Source organism: Physeter macrocephalus, chromosome 7 (assembly GCF_002837175.3).
Source record: "Physeter macrocephalus isolate SW-GA chromosome 7, ASM283717v5, whole genome shotgun sequence".
Lineage (NCBI taxonomy): Eukaryota > Metazoa > Chordata > Mammalia > Artiodactyla > Physeteridae > Physeter > Physeter macrocephalus.
In genome coordinates this window covers 70,394,481-70,418,326 of record NC_041220.1, presented here as the reverse complement: position 1 = coordinate 70,418,326, position 23,846 = coordinate 70,394,481, and the positions used below count along the sequence as shown (strand labels likewise).

At 38.3% G+C, this 23,846-nt stretch overlaps 1 protein-coding gene across 1 annotated transcript; it reads right to left on the bottom strand.

Annotated features, from left to right (window-relative positions):
- Window positions 1–1,827: 1,827 nt before the first annotated feature.
- FGF5 (fibroblast growth factor 5) lies at window positions 1,828–22,205 on the bottom strand. The gene is made up of 3 exons (XM_007114393.1): window positions 21,592–22,205; window positions 13,794–13,897; window positions 1,828–2,855 (listed from the first exon to the last, which is right to left on the bottom strand). Exons 1-3 carry the CDS (start codon window positions 21,950–21,952, stop codon window positions 2,508–2,510), a joined length of 813 nt encoding a protein of 270 aa, XP_007114455.1. The 5' UTR covers window positions 21,953–22,205; the 3' UTR covers window positions 1,828–2,507.
- Between the last annotated feature and the right edge of the window lie 1,641 nt (window positions 22,206–23,846).

Here is a 23,846-nt window from a genome sequence, read left to right as displayed (position 1 = left end):
AATTTAAAGTTTTTTGTTTTTAATTTTAGCTTGGCTTTAAATTTTGAAATTAATGAGTCCTGAATTGCATAATATATATTTGGTAGCTATTCTACTTGAACTTCCGTATGCTAATCAAATCAAACTAGGAGTACAAGATAAGGTAATTTTTTTAGTTTAACATAAATTACCAGCAACATTTGTCCAATACAATATATACATTAACTTAGTTTGTTGTTAATCATCATTAAAGTCATCTTTTCCTTGCCCATTTAGGGACATATGTCTACTGTTCTCCTGTTCTGCAATTTTATTTCTCATGTGTAGTAAGAACTTGATATACAGTGCACAGTTTTTAACGATATATTAAAATAAACTAGAGGATTATTTTTAGCTTTATACCATGTATATATGTGATATGCCAATTAGATAAGAGTTAGACATATCTGTGTTGGCAAAATTTCATTTCATTTAATCCAGGAGATTTTTAATGTATAAATTAGTTAAAACTATTGTAGCATTTTATTTGGTTTTTAAAAAATCATGTATTAAGGGATGTCCCTGGTGGTCCAGTGGTTAAAACTCCACGCTTCCACTGCAGGGGGCACGGGTTCCATCCCTGGTCGGGGAACTAGGATCCCGCATGCCTCGTGGTGCGGCAAAAATAATAATAATAAATTTTAAAAATAAAAAATTATGCATTAAATGCAAACAATGTTTAATCATATTATTAGTTTTATAATAAAACACCATACTAGAGTATATGTGTGATGTTTTAGTTGATGGATGGATTTTATATATATTGTATATAATATATATGTGTATAGTTTCCATTAAAACAAAGCAGTCTGCTTAAATGGTAGTAAGTTCAATTTTGCTGAGTTTCTATTTTGCATTTGTGCATCAAAATAAACCATATTTTGTTTTTAAAAGAAGTTTAGCAATATTCTCTAAAAGAAAAGAAACATGCTTAAATACCAGCCATAAACTTTCTGTGACTGCTTTTGCTCTTCCTATGAAACATACTTTTAAACATTAGCTTTACCATTTTTATTGCCATATTTCTGAAGATAAACACTTACGTTTCATAGAACTCCATAAAAATGATTACCCAAGAAAATAAATTATATAAATTCTTTTAAGTTAAATTTTCTGTGATTTATGCCCAACATCCAGTATTTGGGTTGACAATTAAGTGCCATTTTCAACTTATCAAATTCCCAAATTAAGTTTCCCATATTGCACAGCCAACTTTTTAAAAACATACATCAGAAATTTTCCTTATAAAAGGGCAGATCTATTCACTGGGATGGTTACCTTTAGGATAGGAAACTCAAAGTGTGTTTAACTGAGTAATAAGAATATTTTTGACAATGGGACTTGCCATGGGTAACTGTTACATGATTCATCTCCTTCGGTTCTCTGTGTTTTTCCACTAAGTGGGTTGCTCCCTGTGGATCTATACAGTGGAGATAGCAGAGGGTCATAAAAGAGGTATTTTAAGCACTCTGGTTTCATAGTGTATGCTTGATGGACAGAATAAAATGTATTCCTCCAGCTGTTAAAGAATGAGGGCAGGGTAGATAAAAGGAGGAGTGAAGGCAAGGCAGAATTAGATATCAGTAAATGCTGAAAACTCAGTGTACTTGTACCTCTAATCCTTTTCCTTATCTCCAACTTTTAATTCCACCAAAAAAGTCCTTATATTTTCTCCTTACTTCCCACTCATTGTAGCCCAGCCACCAAAGAGACAGGATTCCATATAATAGCATGAATTTATACACACACACACAAAAATACACACACACACACACACACACACATACAAACCCAAGCTCAACATTTGGTGCTGTTGAAGAGAATTTAAACATTTTAAGATGCAAGACTAAACTTACATTATCTGAGGTATGGTAAAAAAAAAAAAAAAAATCACAATAAAAATTAAAAGTGCAATGAATAAGAAAAATGAAAAAGAAATCCACATGTTATAAATGGGCTATAAACACATTTATAATTCATAAATTTCATTAAAATGGCTGTTTTATATCTTATTAATTAAAAATAACAAAAGTAAGAAAATATGCTCGATGCAAGGTACTTTAAAAAAAACCAAAGATCAAAAAACAAACGTTAATAAAATATTTTTATCTACATCAAAATAGTCTTTGGAAACCAAAAATAAAAATGTATCGTATGCTTTTCCAGGTTGATCTGTAAAAGTCAGAAAAATACATAATCCCCACCATTTAACTTTCTGGAAACAGAGTCCCAGTATGCACCAAGCATAAAGCAAAAGGCTTTATGTCATACTGAATTAAAGCAGTGAGCTCCCTATATTGGTACAAAGAATTCCAGTTTAGTTCCTATCAGGAGACATTTTTGTTTCAGCCAAACTGAAACAAATGTCCTGACTTCAGTACAGTGTAGTGTAACTGAAGCTGTGTCCAAAAAGTTGTCTTCAGAGCACAAAGACACCTACAGAAACTCCTGAAGGGAAGGCATGGTTTCTCACAAGGCCAAGATGAATATTATCCAAAGCGAAACTTGAGTCTGTATTTCACTGTGTTGGGACTTCGCCGAGGTGCGGAAAGGGGAACCTTTGGCTTGATGGGATTAGGTGGCTTTTTCTTTTCAGGAACAGTAACTGTGAAAGAAAGTTCTGGCTGCTCTGATTGCTTGAATCTTGGCAGAAAGTGGGTAGAGATGTGCTGAGGTTTAACACGGGGGCTGCAGCCCCGTTTAGCTTTCCCTCTCTTGTTCAGGGCCACGTACCACTCACGCCCCGTTTTTTCAGTTCTGTGTATTGCTGAGGCATAGGTATTATAGCTGTTTTCTTGAAATCGCTCCCTGAACTTGCAGTCATCTGTAAATTTGGCCTAGGGAATAAAAGAAGAAGAGGAAATTCAAGTAGTGATAATACTTTCAGCATGTAATAAAATGAGGTCTTTTACTGTAAAGAAAAAACAAGAATTCCATTGACCCCTGCCCTCCTACTCCATTCTCTTTTACAAAGACACATTTGCTTCTTTTAGAGTTGCTTTAAAATTACTATTTTCGTTTCTATATTCCTACTTTATTCATCTTTGTAATGCTGATTTCTGTTTACTATGTACAATCGTGAAATAATATCAATGTATATAAAAATGATTAACAGGAGCTCAGTATATTTAAATTCTATTACTCTTTTTAATTACTTTGAAATTTTTAGTTAAAAATTTAACTTATAAGATTTTCCCCCTCTTAAGCCATCAAGAAAATAAATAGTACTATATTATTCAGAGAAATGGGGTCATATTATCCTTTGAAATAAGAATACATTTTTCAATCTTATCAGCATGCTTCATGGTGCTGAGAAAGGGGTAGCATATGGCCCTATTAATATTGCATATGTTAGAGTTCTTTAGGAAAGAATGTATCTTCACACAGTGATACAGGAGAGTATATTTGATGGCAGGAAGAAAAAAAATTACCTTTGGAGTCACTAACAATACTTCAGCCAGATCTCTCTCTCTCTCTCTCTACACACACACACACACACACACAACTCTGCCCTTGAAATGCTCACAGAGCAGTGGATTAAGCAAAGAAGTAGACATCCATCACGATCCAGCTTGATAAATGGAATTATGACAGCAGTATGCAGAGAATACAATGATAGCATAGAGGAAGGGCATCTGAGAGGATGGAGGTAGCAGTGAAGAGGGCAGGAAGTCTTCCTAGAAAAGATGACTTCTGAGCTGAGTCTTCAAGTCCAACAAGGTGTGAGCAAAGCAGGTGACGTGAGAAAGGATTTCAGGGAGCAGAACTGGTGTGTTCACAGGTCAGCAGGACACCACTATAAGTAGTTCAGTGAGACTTCCACTTAGGGCGCATGGAGAAAGGAAGAAGAGATGAGGATGACAAAGCAGGCCACAACAAGCTCTGAAAGGCTGAGTTTGACATATTGAGGAAATTGAACGACCACAGTATAGGGGAAGCAAGTGAGAATGTGTCAGACAGACATGCAATCAAATGCCAATCCTGCCAATTGAGTTCTTAGCTTTAGGCTCTTTATCCACAATCCTTGCAACTGTAGGGCTATTGTGAGAATCAAAATATTCTTCTAAGGAAAGGATCTGGAGCTTTTATCAAATACAAGAGTCCATAGCCCCCAGAGAATTCAAATCCCTAACCTGGACTAGACCAACATGTTTCACAATTTCAGGGAGCACCATTTGTATCAACGTCCTGGGCTTGGAAATACCAAATATCTTGACCCCTATATATAAGAACACTATACACACACACACACACACACACACACACACACACACACACACACACACAGATATGATTCTTTCTATATCAAACCAAGAGGTTCTATAATGGAATTAAAAGTCCTTTAATTCCCTTGCTTTTCTAATAATGCCAAACTTTCTTCTGCAATAAAGATCCCAACACTGTAATCTAGAAGTCTGAACATTGCAAGGCAGTCTACACAGAACTACTGTTGATGGCCACATGGAAGTTTTGACTTGTGCAAGGTACTGACAATATCAGAAGACAACCAGTTTCAGAGTATTTCCAGCAGCACATTTATCTTATGTACGACAGTCTATCCAGGTTATTTACATTCGAGTGTAGTTCAATCAGTAAAGCTCTTTATTTGGAGGCTATGAAGCTATACATAAGCACTTGTCTACTGATGATTCCCTGGACTGGGTCTCTAGCAGGCTGTAAGCCGCTATTTTAAAGAACCACTGCCAATGGCTTTCTCTCATCCCATCATAACCTACAAGCCCATGACCAGGACAAAGGTGCTATGTTGCCATTCCTTTAGAAGAGCACACATTTATTGTTCCTTTTTTTTTTTTAAATTAAGAAGTCTTTCTTACAAGTCAAACATAGATTTGTCTGCTTAGCTCTTAAAAGGACTTCAATGCTCTCCCATTCAATTAGATAATCCCAAAGTTTTATTTTAAAATAAAGGCTATAGGGGCTTCCCTGGTGGCGCAGTGGTTGCGCGTCCGCCTGCCGATGTAGGGGAACCGGGTTCGCGCCCCGGTATGGGAGGATCCCACATGCCCTGGTGGCACAGTGGTTGGGAGTCCGCCTGCCGATGTGGGGGAGCGGGGTTCGGGCCCGGGTATGGGAGAACCCCACATGCCGCGGAGCGGCTGGGCCCGTGAGCCATGGCCGCTGAGCCTGTGCGTCCGGAGCCTGTGCTCCGCAACGGGAGAGGCCACAACAGAGGGAGGCCCACATACCACAAAAAATAAAATAAAATAAAATAAAATAAAAGCTATAACCATCTGGAACATTTTCTGCTACAGAAAAGAACAAGCATTTTAGAAAGGTGTGGGAGATTTCATTAAAAAGGGTAGCAGGTATATTTATCCTGCCTCAGATTTTTTTCTTAAAATTTATTTGAATAACATTTTTAATATATAATACATTATAGACCTGACTTCTACCCTTGTTTCCTACACAAAAAAATCATTTTCCTGAAATAAAGATAGCAGTGATTGCTTTATTCAGTTTTGACAGTTATATTTTTTTAAGTGTACTGCATAATTTAACCTTATTTTTTCCTTAATGGTGTCAAAAAAAATAAAGAAGGAACATGTCTTTTTTAATTGATGTGGCCAACAGACACACATGCGTGTGCATGCACACATACACACACACACACACACGGGATATTAACCTATAGCAATTCCATCTTACTGTCTTTCATGGGGTGAAAACCTACCGATGCCACCCCCGAAAATTATTCCATCTGAAAACTTTCTCTTTTCCCCCTCAAAGTTCATGTTCTAAGTTCTTTCTTAAGAGAAGACTTAAAGAGGATGGCCATACAGGCTCTAGATTTTTCAAGGGTCACCTAACTGTCACATGGGGTAGAGATGTTCAGAATTCTGAGGACCCACACTACTTGCTGGCCCTCAGCCATCCAAACCCCACATTAAAACAGGAGTGAAGGCAGTCAGACTGTTTTGGTTTTCTTAATTGACTTCTAATTTAATATTTTGTCTGAAAAATTCTTCCAGCTATGATGGAACAAAACCATTTGAAACAAACATAGTGAGTTTTTCATCAGGAGATCTGGTTTCTTCTGGAGGGATGGACTGTTCCTGTCAGTATTCCCGGTCCTGTTCAGACAACACGGCGACGTTAAGCAGTTCATCTCTGTCCCTAATGTTACGCATGAAGCATCTTCACTACAGAGTCACCAAGCAGCAGAGCCATTTAAACATATTTACCATTTACCATTACACAATTTCAGATAATAAACTTTCCAGGTTACTTTTAATTTTTGAAATCTCCTTTGAATTATAAAAAGTGCTTTAGCAATATATATACTTTTAAAACAATAGAACTGGATTATTTCCCTAGAAAATGGGAAGTGGACGTAAAGACTTTATCTACAGTTCAGCTGTGAAGTAGAGAGGTAAATCTAATTTCGAATAAACTATTGAAATCAGGACCCCCATAACCTCCACCCTACCACCATCAGCCACTACAACAAACGCATTCATTAAAATGTTCGTAAAGAGCCGCTATCTTTGTTTCAAACTCAGTTTTTTGTGGATTCATTCCACAGATATTTATCGACTGTCTATCACATGCCAGACACTGTGCTGGTTGTCACTTTTACAATGAAAAACAATATAGCCATGGTCCTGCCCATGTTCTTTGTTGACTTAAATTATCTATGTTTTTCTCTATAGTTTCTCCTTGATCTTGCACGTGTAAAAATAAGTTATAGTCAACAAGCCATAATTGCAAAACTAACATGTTTAAATTGGCTGATTTCTATGTAATTTAAAGGAGTCTTAACTGAACAAAACAGATGAAAATTAAATTAAACTACTTTTGCTTGAATATGCAAATTATTCAGAGGTGGGGCAATATAGTGCTATTAAATAAAACAAGAATTTTTGGCTTAGGAGGAGGATATTTACCTTGATTCTACTCATCTCCTCATGTGATGAGGGCACACAGTGAATATTTAAAAGAAAGGTCAAATTCAGTTCAAAGAAAGTAAAACTTTGACTGTGATATTCCAGAAAAGACTAATTCTGCTTAATTAAAATCTGAAGGTCAATGAAACCAAACAGAGAATTCTTTCTGAAACAATACTTTTAGAAACTTTCTAAAACCTCTTAACGTACTTTTGTTCCTTAGTAAACATGCTCTATGATGATTGAGACTCTTGTAGCAAATGAGTTGAGGCTATGCCTACAAGTCCCGATTCTCATTACATGTGACTGAAGAAGTAAATATGCATTGTACGAAAGACGTGTATAAAGAGGATTGCATTTGGACTAACAGCAGTACAAACTCTGGAGTCTGCAGGCTATTTAATCATTTAATCAATTTTACTTCTTTATTTCACTTTGTTTTCTTTGATTTGCCTCTTTCTCTTGAATAACTTTATAAAGTTAAGAAATAATTAAATATAAGTAACTAAAATGCTATTATAGACTATATAATATTATTAAACAATTAAACTATTATTATAGACTGTAATGAAAACAATTAAAGACCAAATTGTGCTCTAAGCAAAGTTTTCTTGCTGCCTGCATCCGTACACTTCTGGTTCCCCTGCCTCCTTTCAATGCATTTTGGTTCCCACCTCTAGTCCCAGCAATGGGACTGCCCGGGTCAGGTCCCCTAAGCCCAGCCTGTTTTGTATGGCTGTGTAGGATGTTCCCAGCACAAAAGCACCCACCTCTGGTGGTGAGGGAAGGCTGAAAGCCAGACCCTGGTCCAACTGCTCCCAAGCAGAGAACCCCAGAACAGGGCTGCATGCACGTACAGGAGCTGCCTCTTTCTCTTTACTTCACAAGCCTCATATGGGTCAGATGATGTATGACCATCTCCAGAGCATGGTCATACTTCCTGCTTGGCACTAGGTATCTGGTCATTCTGTGTCTCAGTTCTTCATGCAACCAAGGGAATATACAAGTTGGATTTAAATCAACCTGAGGTAAGGTAGTGAAGAATGCTAGCCACATGATTTCTCCTCGTCTGAACCTCTTGAATTTGACTTCAAATTACTCAGGGAGCCAGGTCAAAACGCAGATTCCCCAGGCCCTACCTCCAGAGATTGTTTTAGTAAGTCTGAGCTGAGACCCTGGAATCACATCATTAACCAGCATCCTCTGTGATCTTGATGCAGGTGAGGTGAGAACCACACTTGGAGAAACATGGTATAAGATAGTTTACTGTCCGAGGCTCTTAATAGCTCAAAAAAGCTGGGCTATTGAGGGCTACCATGTGCCAGGTGTTTTACATACATTATTTCATTCTTGCTATAATTCCATGACTATTAGGATGCTATTACCTGATTTTCCAGACAGAAGAGTAAAGAAAAGGATTCGTCTAAAGCCCCGCATTTATCACGTGCCAGGGTAGACCTGTGACTTAAATCTCATCTACTGATTCCTAGATTCAAACTCTTTCAGTAACAGTGTACAAACCCAAGGCATCTCCTAGGTTTCTATATAGTCCTACCTGCCCTGAAGTTGCTCCATATTAAAATACTGATGAAAAACAAGTGCCATTCCCCCAACCATCTAAGACGTAGAACACCATCTCTCACTTTAGGCTGAAATGGATCTCTGAAATTACAAGTCGATTCATCACAGGCAGATTTCCTCAATAAAATAAGCCCGCTAACCAGATTTACATAGTGTGAAATTAAGAGAAAACTGACATTTACTGCGAAGGTAGAACACTGAACCCATTTTTTAGCCTGAATTACTAGCTATTCAATTTTACTATGTAAATTGAAAGCTCTTAGAGGGCAAGGTGAGTTTCTATTCAGTCCCTTTATATAGCTCAGGGTCTTGACTGCAGGAGTGGAGTGCTTAATAACTTATTGTTTTAATGATGATGATAACCATTACTCAAGCCTCCGTTTCCCCTTTCAATAAACATGCCCAGCTTGAGGGGCTGCGGACTCCTCCTCACTCTGTCCCCAGCTCAGGAAGTCTAGTCCAGACTCTCATCCCGGGCAAGCCAACTGGCACCCTCTGAAACCAGGAAAGGAGGCTGTTCTAGTCCTTGCTTAGGGCTGATCAAGCACACATTCCATGCCTATTTCGTAAACTCTGCAATTAGCTTTCCTTCCAAACATGATTCCCTAAAACCCTGAGAAACAAAAATAATTCCACCACGTGCTTCTTTCTGTATCTTTAAAATGAGCTAAAATGTTTTTCCCCAACAGGCAATAAGTGAACATGCATACGTAATGAAAAGACTGAAGAATTCATGATAACCACCTTTTTCAAGATTTAGATTTTTTAAGGGGAAATGCACAGGAAGGATCTTAAAAAATTATGAGATTATGACCATTGGAAATCCTTGCCTCTTTAAGATCTTGAACCTGGGAATTTTGCTTTCAACTTAGGTTAGGTTCCTTGGAAAAAGGAAAACCCAGGAGAAAAGGGGCTACTGTATGCAAGACGAGTTTGGACCTAAAGAAAAAAGAGGCCAATAATAAATGGGATTTGCGGCTGGTCTAAATATCTGAGGGGGTCACAGCTGCCTGACCCCAAAATCAGAAAGTATTCTGAGAGGAGATAGAGGATCATCAAACAGCTGCCTGAGAGCAAATTCAGGAAGATCTATTCTAACATTAAATGCTGAATACTTTCCAGGAACTATTCTAAGTGTTTTATATGTATTATCTCATTTAAAATGCTCAGCTATCACCATGTATTTTTACTTTAATTTTCTTCCATTTCTAGCTGATAAAACCAAGGAATAGAGAGATTAAGTAAAATGACACAGTGTATCTTAGGTAGAATGACACAATTGAACTGTGCTCCCCACCACCACACTCAAGACCTTCTACTCTTACATCTGGACCCACCTCAGATACATCCAGAAAGGCTGCCTATGCAACTTTGGATAAAGACAATAAACCTGAGGAGACAGCAAGAACAGACTGAGGAAGAGCACGAACAGACAGGCAGGCAGAGATAGAGCCCAGAAGAGAAGGGTGCTCAGCCCCACAAAGCACCTCAGTCTGGCAATAAGTTGAGAAAGAGGATACAGGCCACAATGAAGGCTCTGACTAACCCTCATGGCTCTTGGGGAAGCAATTACCTGCTCTTACTCTCAGTGATTCCCAAGGCATCTTGAGAAGAAAACCAGACACCTTCATCCTTGTAAAGAATGCTGAAAAAACCCTGCTCACTAGGAATTTAATTGCATTGTCTACTTAGGGTCTATCAGTCAAGGTCTTAAGGAGAGCTGCATGGAGATTACTATGAGTATGTAGGTTGACTGAGTGCATGAGCAAAGCACACTGAGATGGCTGAAGTTCAATGAAAACTTCTCTTACCGGATTAACAAATTTAGCACACAAAGGAAATCAGCATATATGTTGCCTAAGTTTAAACTTTCTGGCCTGATAATAGTGTTTATCATCTTCCTGTCCACTGACAATGAAGCATTTTCTAAATGAAGAGTTTCTGTGAACAAAGCAGATCTCTTTTCTGTTCTGAAAGTACATCCTAAAAGGGGTTCCCTATGCAACTCATCTTCACACTGAATAACCAACATTTATAAAACTGTGTGACAAGTTTTGTGGTGTACACATCCCCTCCTTTCTAGACTTTAAAATCAAGTAGGAGACACAGAAGTAGATGGGAAAAAAAAAATCCTCCAAAAGGGTTTGGAATGAGAGAGAGAGAGAGAAGCAAGCAAAAATATTCTAACGATGAACCACAGTACTCATTCTTTAAAATGTAATACAAAAATATTATTAAAACATGCAATTATTAATTCCTATAAAATAATAGCTGAAAACAGTGCAAATAGTTCCAAATGAAACAAAATATCTTCTTTCAAGCTAATTTTTCCTTACCAAGTATTATAGCATTTAAAGGGAGAGAGAATTTTTGAAGTATGTAATTCTGGTTCAATCGTTAACTGTGGTAACTTAGGAAAATATTTAACATCTCTGAGACTATTTCCTCACCTAACTATGTAAGGAGATAATGTGAATGAAAGAGATTTTAAAGAAATATGCAAATCTTTTACCTCTGCCAAGTAGCTAATTTTTAATAGTCTGATTGTTACTATAAAAATGAAGTTGAAAATCTCCTGTTATCCATGAGCATTTCTCGATGTGCTATGGGTTTACTTTCCCCATAATTATATGAATACTTTAGATTTATAGTTCACATTTACTTTATAAAGAAAACCCTAAAGTTACTCTTTATTTATTTAAAATTTTTTTTCCATTTTTATTGAGATATAATTGACATAGGACATTGTGTAAGTTTAAGATGCACAACGTTGTTTTATATACATATACTTTTGAAATGATTATAAAGGTACTCTTTAAATGCCTCTGCACAATTATTAATTTAAAGCAACTCACTAATCCTAAGCAACGTTTAATCCTAAAAGTATAAGGGGTTTTAGCCTTTTTAGTGGTGATGAAATTTTGTAAAAACCAAAACTAAATCAAATAATTATATTTAAAGCTAGCTATAAGAACAATTTTTCAACATGTTTAACTAGAAACTGAAAAGAGGAAAGAAACCATCTGGCATAAAACTAATAATGGTTAGAATTAATACTATTTCTAAATTCAAATTCCTTAAAAATAAATCACTTTATAATTTAATTAGGTTTCCATCTAGAGAAAAAGTGCTAATAAATGCTAAGAGAAAGTGGGCTTGGACACATGGTTTAGAAAGCATCCACATAATCGTAGGGCTTAATTTTTTATCTACAATTCAGCTCAAAGTCATCAGAATGACTTTTATATCAAAGGGCTTCAGTGAGTGACAAGAGCAAGGCTTGCTTTGTACTGTTTAAAAGTCATTATTCCATGAAATAACTTTAGCCTGCCAAGATGAGAAAGAATAACAGATGCTGTTTTTGCATTATCTGCATTATTTCAGCCAGCCATCCTTAGACATTTGGGTCAAGTTTCTGGAAATTTGTTACTTGCATTTGACAGAGGAATCATGTAACCTAACCTTTCAGTTTGACCTTTCTAATTGGCATCCATTTGTAGTACTTCGCTTTCTGTTGCAATTATCCTTAAGCTGCCCCAAGGTAGTCTATTTTTTTTACATATACTAAAGCATGAATCAGAATATTTTAAAAATTAAGATTTTCACCCAAAACAAGCAAACCAATAAGAGAGAATTTCTTTTTAGGCATTGCATATTATTATGATGCTTAGATTTTGAAGGTGTTTCAATCTTTTACCACCTTAAAGTAGATCAAGGAAAAGTTATTCATTGTAGATGCATTTGATCATTGTTTTTTATTTTGTATGTGGATTTTTAAAAATCAAATATTTTTTTAAAATAAAATGGCATGTCCTACTTTTCCACAGCAATGAAGAACTTTTTCCCTTAAGATATGTAATAAATCAAAGAGCAATAATTTTATGAACACTATATTGTGGTTTACTAGAATATAGTAACCAGCTCAGAAGATGAAATAAGTAAATCTGGTTATAATTCTTGTAAAGGATGATCAAAGAGGTTACCAAAGATTTCCCATCTATCTTAATAAACTGAGATTTTAGTAGTTTATTATATTTAGACTATATTTAAATTATCATTCAATAATAGGTAATATTTATTGAGTACTTACAAGGTATCTAATACTGTTCTAACAAGCTTTATATATATTATCTCATTTAATCCTCAAATAACTGTAGAAATAGCTTGAATTCTACTGTCCCCTCCAAGAGATATTAACAAACCACCTTTAGATGCTAGAGAAAGGAAAATTGAAAGTCTTAAACATTAAACCAAGTGAAATTCTCATTCAATTTTTTAAAGGTCTGTAAAGAAGAAATCATAATTAGCAAGTTCCAATTGATTGCACTCAATTAAAACTTCCTATATATACTTTGAAAACTGGAAAAGTGATATTTCTCCAATTTGTTTAATAAGAATTAAAGTGAATAAGGATTAAAGGAGTAGCTTTAAAGAAGAATTGCTTTTTAAAATGATTTAATATGACAAAACTCAGTACACTACAGAAAAAGCATACATCAACTTTAAGGGCTGTGCATACTACTAATACTAATAAACAGAATCTGTGAGCAGGAAAACTAAGCTAAATATATTTAATTACCTTTAAAACATTTTAATGCTTCCCAAGTAATGAGCATTTTCAGAACAAAGCATAGAAATCTGTAATTTGTAAATTGATTACAAACTGTGTTAAGTGGGCTGAAGAAATTTTTAAGAGTGCAAAATTAGTCTTCATAGTTTTAAGAAGTGTTTTTGATGCAACAAAAAAGCAAGATGAAAATTTCTCAAATGAATCAAATTAAATTTCTCTATTAAAGGTCAAAGTCTTCTCACTATTGGTTTCTTCCCTCCATACTTATTAATATGAATAAACGTTATATTACTTAGACTCCATTTTTGACATCATGAGTAGCTTTAAAAATTAAGAACATGATCTACTGAACACACACAATCACCATAAACATAAATAAAAAATATAGTATATCCATAACATTTCTTCTCACTTGGACCACTTTTAAGAAATAAATAATGGCAATCACTTAGAGAATGCTGTTTTCAAATACACTTACCCTTAAAACTTTTTGTGGATTCTATATTATCTTCTCAAGTAAATAACATATTTAAATGATTACTTACAAAAACACATACAATTCTCTTGGTTTAATGTACATATAATTTTACAAAAACAAAAAAACATTAAATTCTCTGGGCAAATTGTCCTATCTATCAATTTGGAAAATCACTTCATTCCATTTTACAAATGTAAAATCTCTATAACACCTTTAACAAATATAAAGTGGTTCTACTTACACTTGCATGGAGTTTTCCTTTTTTTGACATCGCTAAAAATTTGTTGCTGAAAACTCCTCGTATTCCTACAATCCCCTGAGACACAGCAAATATTTCCAAAATACCTAGGATGACAGAAATCCCAAAATAAAACACAGACTCTTCTATATACCATTGTGAAGAATTAAATTTCTACGTAGATTGTCTCCATTCTTTATCACTGTGATTTTTTTTTAAGTATTTAACATCCTTATTTTTTGTGACATCTATTATGTAAAAGAAATAAAAAGGCCTAGCACTCAAGTATTCATTTAAAATGATAAATTTCAAGGTTCAAAAATTTGTGCTTCATTAGTAATTCTTTTTCTTCTTACAAATGATAAGTCACTTTTAGTAATCAATGTTTGACAGTAGAATCTTTTCAAGTTCTAAAGGAATGGCAAAGACTTTTTAAAATGTTTTACAAAACTGTTCTCATGCATTGTTTTTCTGTCAGAGATAATACAGTACTTTTAATATTAAAGCACAGAAGACGGTACTCAAGATTAGTATAAATCCTTGGAAGCCTTGAAAATAATACTTATTTACATAAAAGAAACCCCTCTTCTCAAATGATCATAATACAAATCGATAAATCAATATATATCACACTCTATCATTTAGTGAGTTGCTCATTTAAAGATTATACATAAGATACTGAAAGCAATATAAATAATCTGAGATTATTGGCTCAGTGAAGTGTTTGATGGATTATGGTTTGAGACATCTTGCATTTTGAGTGACTTTTCTGGAAAAAATTAATGAGGTATTTATTACGTTATTGTTTATATTTGGCATTTAGTAGTCAGAATTATCAAGTCGATGTCCCTCTGTCTCCTTTAATAATTTGAAAGTCTGCATCCACTGGGTCAAGAGAGTCACACACCACCGTTTAGAGTATTTTAAGAAGATGAAACTCATAGTTTGTATATAATTGGGATTCCTGCTTGTTTACCATAAACTTGTATGTAATGTTACATGAACAGAAGAAAAGCATAGAGCTTTTTGTTAATTGCCTACAACAAAATGTAAAAAAAAAAATAAAATAAAAGGACAAAATAATATGGTTCACTAAAGCTAAAAAAGGACTTGTCCTGGAAGAAAGGAAGGAAGCAGGCAAGGATGGGAGGGAAGAGGGAAAAAACATCTCAACATTTCAATCTGTAATATTTTGAGTACATATTTTAATTAGAATATGTCAATAGGACTATGACGAATACAGAAATTCACCAGATTTTCTTAAAATAGCAGTCTCCCCCTGCAGTATTTGAAGTACATATAAAATTATTCAACTTACCAAATGCAGTGTATGTATTGTGGATACACATATATATAATACATGTAAACACATATATGAATATCTTTATAGAGCACTTATGTTGAACAATGCGACCTAACACCTATACTTGTAGCAAATACTGTCGCTTATTTATTCAACCTGATTTCTTAAAAATACTTGATCAGAAAGTTCATGAAGGAACTATTGTTCTTGTGATAAGCATTCTTAGCCTAGAGTAAATAAAACACATCTCAAGAAAACTGCAGCTACCACTTTATTAGTGGATGTTTCTTTAAAACAAACCAAAAAAATCTAAAAACTGTTGGAAAGGAACTACTTCCGCTTCTAGGAAGAAACTCCTAAAAAAAAACTGTCTCAAAAAATTCTTTCCTTCAAAATGTTTTCAAAATGCTATTTACAATAGATTTTGCTATGCAAATTATTTGACTGTGATGCATACCCAGAAAAGATTTAAAAGCATTATCATTTTATCAAATAGTAACAAAGCACACAGAATCCTTTGTAAAGATAAATTTACTACACAATGTAGTGCTGTAATAATATTATTAATAAAACATGAATAGAACATCTGATACAAAGTTATATTTCTATCAAAATTACAGAATGATATTGAAAAACAGCATTAATGATTTTGGATATTTCAGAGATGGGGGATGTGACTGTGAATACTGTGTAAATGTCTGTTAAAAAATGAGACAGGGAGAACATGAGGAATCATCTATGTGTAGAATGACAGTCACAAAAGAGACAATGTGGAGTTGGTAGAAAAGGAGACTTGACCATATGTTTCCCCCAATTTACTCCTGGTTCTGCATTGTTAAAGGTTTTTTATACCATTGTCTGGAAAATTACTTGGTTTTGTAAATGCAAATCTATTGTGTATTAGTGGGGAAAAAAATACATGGTAGCATAAAAGATAAAATTCTTATTAAGCATATATGTTTGCAGGCTATCATTTAAGAGGTCAAGAGAAAAGGACTCTGTAAATACTTCTTTAATGGGAGCACTGCTTTGCTTATGTAAACTATTGGTTTCTGAAAACATATTCTATTTTTAAGAAAGACCCATTTTGACTCAACTTGTTTCCCAACACACTGTACATTCTGCATGTATATGTTATATAAATTTGCATTTTAATAAATTTTAAATATGGGGAAGATGAAATAATATGTGAAAGTATGATTTTATTACATACTACATGGTTTCTTTTCCTGTAAGTTCCAGTATAAAAAATGATATAATGCCAGAGAATGAAAAGATTTTATAGTATTAAGAAAGTTAGGCTTCCCTGGTGGCGCAGTGGTTGAGAGTCCACCTGCCGATGCAGGGGACACAGGTTCGTGCCCCAGTCCGGGAAGATCCCACATGCCGCGGAGCGGCTGGGCCTGTGAGCCATGGCCGCTGAGCCTGTCCCTCCGGAGCCAGTGCTCCGCAGCGGGAGAGGCCACAACAGTGAGAGGTCCACGTACGGCAAAAAAAAAAAAAAAGAAAAAAAAAAAAAAAGAAAGTTATATTTAATTGAAAGCTTAAAAACATACTTTTACATACATCATTCTATTTAAAATTATGAAGAATGCAGGAAAGAAAAAAGATCAGATTAGATTAAATAATTGTTTTTTCAAATAGGCAACTTTGCTATGATGTTCTAAATAATGTAATTATGGTGTGATATTAGGAATCTTGTTAAGATCATAGTTTCCAAAGTAATTTCAACAGCAATTTCATGATGTCTTTTTTCCTAGAATATAGGAGCAGATTCTACAAGCCCCACAATTCAACCTCCTGCCCCCACACCCCAAAAATATCACAGGCCTATTGTTTTTTCATGCCAAATCTCAGTAACTCATTAAAGAATTCTAAGTATTTTAAACCCATGTGCACTAAATCACATGTATATAAATTCCAGAAAACATTTCTCTAAAACTGATTTTTTTTCAATTTCAGTAATTTCCTCTTAGGAGTCAGTAATAATAAATTTGATGGGAATTTACAATTCATGTGGAAGCCCAGATGGTATCCCTAAGCAAAATTGTGGAAGGCCAAGTGTGTCTCACAGATCATAGATAGTCAATGAATGTTTGCTAAATTGGATTGTTTCTTTGACCTTCTCACAACCTCTCTTCCTTTTCAGGACACCCCATGTGTACACATGTATGGACACATGTCTTAGTACTCTCCTGCTATTTTGGTCCTCTGCTGCTGGGGGAGTGGGGCAGGGAGAGAGTTAAAGTGCAAGTGACAATGTGTTATCTTTCCTAGGGTGTTTACATTTAAGAGGATCCAAAGAAAAAAGCAGTGCTTAACTGAAGGAGTTATTCTCTCTTGGTGGAATTTTACGATTGACATCTAGGTTGAAGGATGCAAGAACTCAGTGTCTCTCAGATTATACATTGTTTAATCCACTTACTTACAAGCATAAGTATGCACTACAAAGTAAAATTATTCCGGATATAGATTTTCTTACTTAGTCCCCTCTAGAATTGTTAATACATTAGGACTCTATCAATGATGGTTGATACAATTATGTAGACTTCTCCTTTTTCTCTCTTTTCTCAGTGAATGAGAAAGATATACAGATATTCCATGTATTCAGAAGCTTTCAACAGCCCATCTGAAAAATCCTCAAAGGAAAATCATTTAAACCTGAAGTTTCTCTACTTGTGCTCACACAGCAACAAATATGCCATGTCTTTATCAAATCTGAGTCTTGAAATATCCAGTTTAGTAGTCTTCATTGATTAAGTTAGCAACATAGAAATTTCCTCCTTGAGTTTTTCCATACAGAAGATAGAGATTCTGGTTTATTTAGGCTTTGGGGACTATATAAAGGTTGACTTTACATTAACATCAAAATGGATAGTGAATTCAGATTTTTAAAAGTTAGTAAAACTGAGGGTTTGGTTTAGCCAAAATACACAATTGGAATTTCTATATTTTATGTGAACAATTTGGCTTTGTGTAGCTATAGCCTTAAGCTTTTGCTCCCTAAATTGACAACTACTTGATTGCCTATTTTTCAATGGCCCAAGATAAGCCGACAGAAGCATTGTTTTGGAACTAAACTTGAAAGCATAGAAATTAAAACAAAGTCTTTGTTTCTCTTCATTAGTGGGATTTTATCATCTATTTTGTCTTGCCCATCTTTCTTCACCCTTCCCTAGTATTTCCTTATAATAAGAGTTTATGTGCAATGAGCTTGATTCTTTTACCTGTCTTCAAAACCTGGGATAACTACTGTATAAGAGAAACTAAGAATATATTAAGTGGTAATCTTTAACTAAACAAATTATGTTTCAAATCTATGGCCAGTGTACTTCTGATAGCCAAACTAGAAAATATTCACAGTTTGCAAAAATTTTAATGTCAAAAGATAGTTGTGAAACATATATTCTAACATATATTTATTTATTCTGACAAACATTACAGAAAATTATTGAGTTTAAAAGAACCTGTTAGAATGCTTGGCATGGCAAAGTTTTGACTCTTTACAGAAGTAGCAAGCTGTGACAAAATAGTGTAAGTTTTCTATCACTGCTAACTCACAGACCGTAGAATTAGATGATGAGGTAAAACTCTGATGTATTCTCCATGATCCTCATGTTCCAAGCTCACTCAGTTTCTCTTGAGACTTGGACAAATGGTTCCTCATCACTCTAACCAACACTCCATAAACAACTCCTGAGTTTACATTATGTATCAGGAAACCATCAAGTGCTATCTACAAAGAGGTATATGACCAACTGCAATTAGCAGGTCCTGTTTCTCTTTCACAGCTACTTAAAGACAGAGATTCATTTTAAACTTCCAAATTACTTGCTATCCTTTTAAACATGACGTATTTCATAAATTCTTCATGGATCTATGGTAGCAAAATCTTATGATATATTATTGGACATTCCAGACATCACAAAGGTGAAACTCACCATGATTTAAACACTTAAATTATACTTTCCTCTGTGAGAAAAACCTATGGACGACAAAGGAAAAAAAAAATCCCAGCTAACCCAAAAGTAACCAAAATAATAAGCTTGGTGAGCTAGGTATCCTATGTTGGGTACATGAATAAATGGATGAATGAATAAGTGAATGATTGCAAGCCAAGTGAAAGACACAGACTAAACTCTGAAAGGCTGTTATAAACTGAAATGAATTAGGAAAGTGTTCGTTAAATTAATAAAGTTTTATTTAGGCACTTCAGTTTTGTTTAAGAAACAAAGCAGTGTTTTGTGTCTGTTCTTTGTTAGATATCTTTCAAAGTGGATTTTAAAATAAAATGTACCTTGGAAATAAATACTGGCCAATGTCTTCTTTAGCTGAATGTGTTCTTTGTTGATCTGTTCTCATTTTCCTTTCTATCCTTTTCTACAATGTCCCCTCCACAAGGCCTAAGCTGCAAAAATCTTTGTCTCTTATGGTTTCTTCCAAGAGAAGAGAGTGAATATTTTGGGAATTAGTCTGGTTTTCAGCGATCCCTAGCACACCGAAACCCGCCTCCCACACATCCTTTTACCCCCCTGGGGTCCAACCTGCCCTCCTTGCAGGCTAGCTTTGGATGTTCCCTTGGGAACACAGAAGTTATCCTCTGTTGAGGCTGATATTTTGGATAAACTGCAAGAACAGAATAGAAACAGTGTTCATGTAAGTGAAAGGGGAAAATATTACTAGAAGTGGGGAATGAGCTCTGATGGCTGGTGGAGGAAAAGAGTTTGGTGGGACAAAATGAGGACAAATGGAAATACTGAACTAGACACAACTCTTGCTTACCCTTAAATCTCAGGAAATTCCCCTTCGCCCTAACTGACCTTGCCTTTTATCACCGAAGATGGTCAGTTGCTTAGTGAGTGTAATGAACCTTAAAACATAAAAGCAGACACCGCTAAGGAGCGTGTGGGAGGGCCTGGGACTCGCTGGGGCATCCGGGGAAGGCCCTCTCTCGGGTTGGGTGCTCCAGGCCACCTCGCCACGTGCAACACAGACAGCTGGAGCGGCAGAGCCCGAAAGACCAGTCGGGGGCAGGAGGCTGGCGTGGACCCGCTCCCCTTCCGGCGCGAACCGCCAGCTCTTCCACTTCCAGCCTCCTGAATCCCCCGGAGGAAGTTTGCCGGCCGGCCATCCCACAGACGTGCACACCTCCAACCCTTGTCGGGGGCGGGTGCCAGATGCCAGCCCCGCTGCGGAACCCGCGCTCCTCCGGAGCTTGGGTAAGAAGAAACCCGTGGGGTCATCGGTTTGAGACGGAGGAAGTTAAGTACACGTGGGAGCCACCAGGCTGACACTCGGAGCCGGGTGACCGTGTGCGCATCGGTATCTCCTGGCCATGTTTCCACTCTCCCTGGGTCCCTCTGAGGCCCGGGCTGTGCTTCTGTCTGTTGGACTAACCCCGGCTGGAAGACCATCTGGCCCTACGGAGGAAAAGGCCCGCAGAGATCTCCCCAGTCCCGCACACAACCGCAAATCATCTCTCCCCTCTGCTGCCTAGAGGGACAGTGAGAGGAATCAGAGGAATGGTGGTGATGGTCTGAAAACTCAGACGGGGTGGAAGGGAGGAGAAGATGAGAAAGGGGGGAAAGAGGGAGAGCTAAACTCAGAAAATTTAAAACTTGGCTTAAAAAAAAAAAAACCTACAAAATTTTCACCTGTACCGAATTGAACCGCCTCTGAATTTCTTCTAAAATAAAGAACTTTCCCCTAATTGTCCTTGGGGACCAAAGGCGGGCCACTCTTCCTCACAAGGTCTGGTCATGGTTTCAAGATACTAAAAGGTGCTAAACCCAACTCCGCAATTAATAATTCTAATGTCCATCACGTCTCCCTCTCTAAACGTGTCCAGTTTTCTAGATCACTGTCTTCTTCCAAACAAGGAATGTCTGGTCTCCCGTATAATATACATATATATTCTATATATATATATAATGTGTAAATATGTACGTATCTACAATAGACATATCCGCATGCACATATGTATATATACATTATATATAATATTAATTTGGGGTTATGGCAGCCGTTATGAGGGGCAGTATGTGAGATTTGATTATTCTAAATAAAACTGTTGAGTTATGGGCAGGGAAAAGGGGTGAGCTTTGATGCCCAGTGAAAAATGCAAGTCTGGTCAACAGAAGCAGAAGGTAAACAGAAGCTAAACGAGGAGAAAGGAGATTTTTGTTTTTCCTCCAGGCACTGGCTGGATCTCCTCTTTGGGACCAGGGCAAACTGGAAACAAGGTGCCTGTCTGCACCAGCCTCCGGGTAGCCTATACCTCAGTAATCGCCGTTCCTCGTACCCACGAGAGGGGAAAGTGTGTGCCCGCCACGTAGACGCATCTCCATCCAACCCGCCCGGCTGTTTCGAGGGCCGGCTGGATCTCAGTGGCCGGGGCTCCGGAAGGTGGTCTTGCAGCCCAGGGAATCACCAGCTGTCCCCTCCCGAGACTCCCGCCGCCCGCTTAGGACAGGTTTTGTAGGAGAGCAGGCAACTTACTTAACATATTGGCTTCGTGGGAGCCATTGACTTTGCCATCCGGGTAGATCTGCAGATGGAAACCGATGCCCACTCTGCAGTAGAGGCTGCCGGTCCGGCGCCCCGAGGGGCTCCACTGGAAACTGCTCTGCTCCAAGCCATTTCCTTGGCTGCCCAGAGAAGCCCCGGGGGAGGAGGAGGCAGAGGAGGAAGAGGAAGACTTCGTGCTACTACTGCTCTGGCTGCTGCTGGCTCCTCTGGGGTTCCTACCGGTGGCAGCCGGTCCGGGTCGCCCTTTGGGTGCGAGGCGCTTCTCCCCTTGAGCCCAGGAGCTGAGGATCAGGTGGCTGACGAAGAGCAGGAGGAGGAAGGACAAGCTCATTCTTCCAGCCGCGGGGGTCCTAAGTGCATTTTGCAGGGCTGGCTCTGGGCTCTGTAGCCCGCGCGCGGCTGTGTGCCTCTGGCGCTGCCCCCCTCGCCGCACCGGGTGGACATAGCCTCGGGGAAGAGAGAGGGAGAGGGGGAGAGAGAGAGAGGCCACCCGAACGGATCTCGGCGCTGGCACTGGGATATTTATAACGCCGGTGATCTCACTGCTCGGTGCACGCCTGCGAGGCTTCCCCTCACCCGCCGCTTTGTGTACTCTCCGGCCGGTGCGGGGAGGGAGCCTCGCCGTCCCGGGGGCGGGGGTGTGGAGGAGGGAGGAGACGGGAGAGGGTGGGTGGGAGGAGAAGCCAGGCGGAGAGAAGCTGCACCCCGACGCTGGGCGCGCGCACACCGAGGCCACGCACCCCAGCACTTCTCACGCGCCACACGGCCACCCTCCACTCGAGCCAACGCTGCGCGGAACTCAGCTCCCCGCGAGCCCTGGAGTCCTCCTGGGGCAGCCACGGGAATGGGAGGGTGAAACGTGGGAGTGAGTTCTTGTCTCTCGCACCTCTGCCGCAGGCTTGCGTCCCAGCCATGCGCTCTCGCCTACCCAGGACCCAGTTTCCAGGTTCCCTTCCCTTTTGCCCTTCAGACCCGACTGTTACCACTCCCGCCCCCGGGGATCTCTCGGGAACTGCGTCCCGCCGAGGGATCCCACCGCTGCAAGTGTTTGCGGCGCAACTTGGAAGGCTTTGGTGTGGCGCGGTGGGGAGAAGGCTTTTGTTGTTGCTACCGATTTACTAAAGAGCTAATGAATGGATTCAGCGTTTAGAGAGCCGCCCCAAGCCTTTACGCCAGGGCTCGAGCCTGCTTTTCTGTTGGGAAACTCTTGGTCGCGCTAAGCATAATGCCACCGAATTTGTTTTTCCTTCTGGGAAGCTCTAGGTCTGCGCCCGGGAGGGTGAGCGCACACGCACACCGTGCTCGGAGCCGGGCAAGAGGGGTAGGGTCTGGGCACCAGCACATGTGACTAACTGTCCAGTTGTCCTCTCTCGCCCCAGGATCCCCGTGGCAGGAAGGATTAGCTAACGGCTCGCTTCAGCTTACTCAGAGCTGCCATTGACTGAAGGCCGACTCCAATGAATGATTAATGATGCGCGCGCTGGATTTCAGGAAACCTGAGAACGGAGAATTCCCGTGTATGCAATGCCCCTACTGTCATTTATCTGAGAAATATACCTGGCTTGCATTCTTGAAATATTTCCATCTGAAAACATATTTGAAGCTTTAAACTACACTCTGGTACATTATTCATTGCTCGTTTTAATGAAAAGGCTGTGATTTGGACCGATATAGTCAATTCATATAAGTCAAGGTTGATGCTAAGAGGTGGCTTTCTTCATTTTTGAGTACCCACTTAAGGATTCCTATCTCAATAATGAAAAGCATATAAAACATATGTTTCTTTTTCAGGATTGGAAATCTCCCATGGCTAGAATACTTAACATCAAGGCAGCTGTAAACAGAAAATCACCTGGACAACTTAGTGAAGCCACAGGGTGGAGAGGGGGTGGCGAGGGAGGGGGAAGAATGGGCGCATCACACATAGATGTGCATGGCCTGGGCACTATATAAGATGCTGTCCTGGGCTGAACACCCCTTCTTTTTCCGCTGTGCTAGGCTCAAGCTTTTTGCTTCTGGTTTAACCACCATAGGTAAGCAGACTCTTGCAAGGCAATCCTGAAAGTGGACATTGAGGACGGGTGGTCCTTCAGCACTATCCACTTGACTGACATTTTTGCCTCTTTCCAGGATGAATGATTGTGGAATGCTGGGCCCGGGCGCTGTGCTTTCTGCAAGTGATATCCTTGGGTCTCTAAAAAAGCTGTCAGGGTTTAAGACCCATT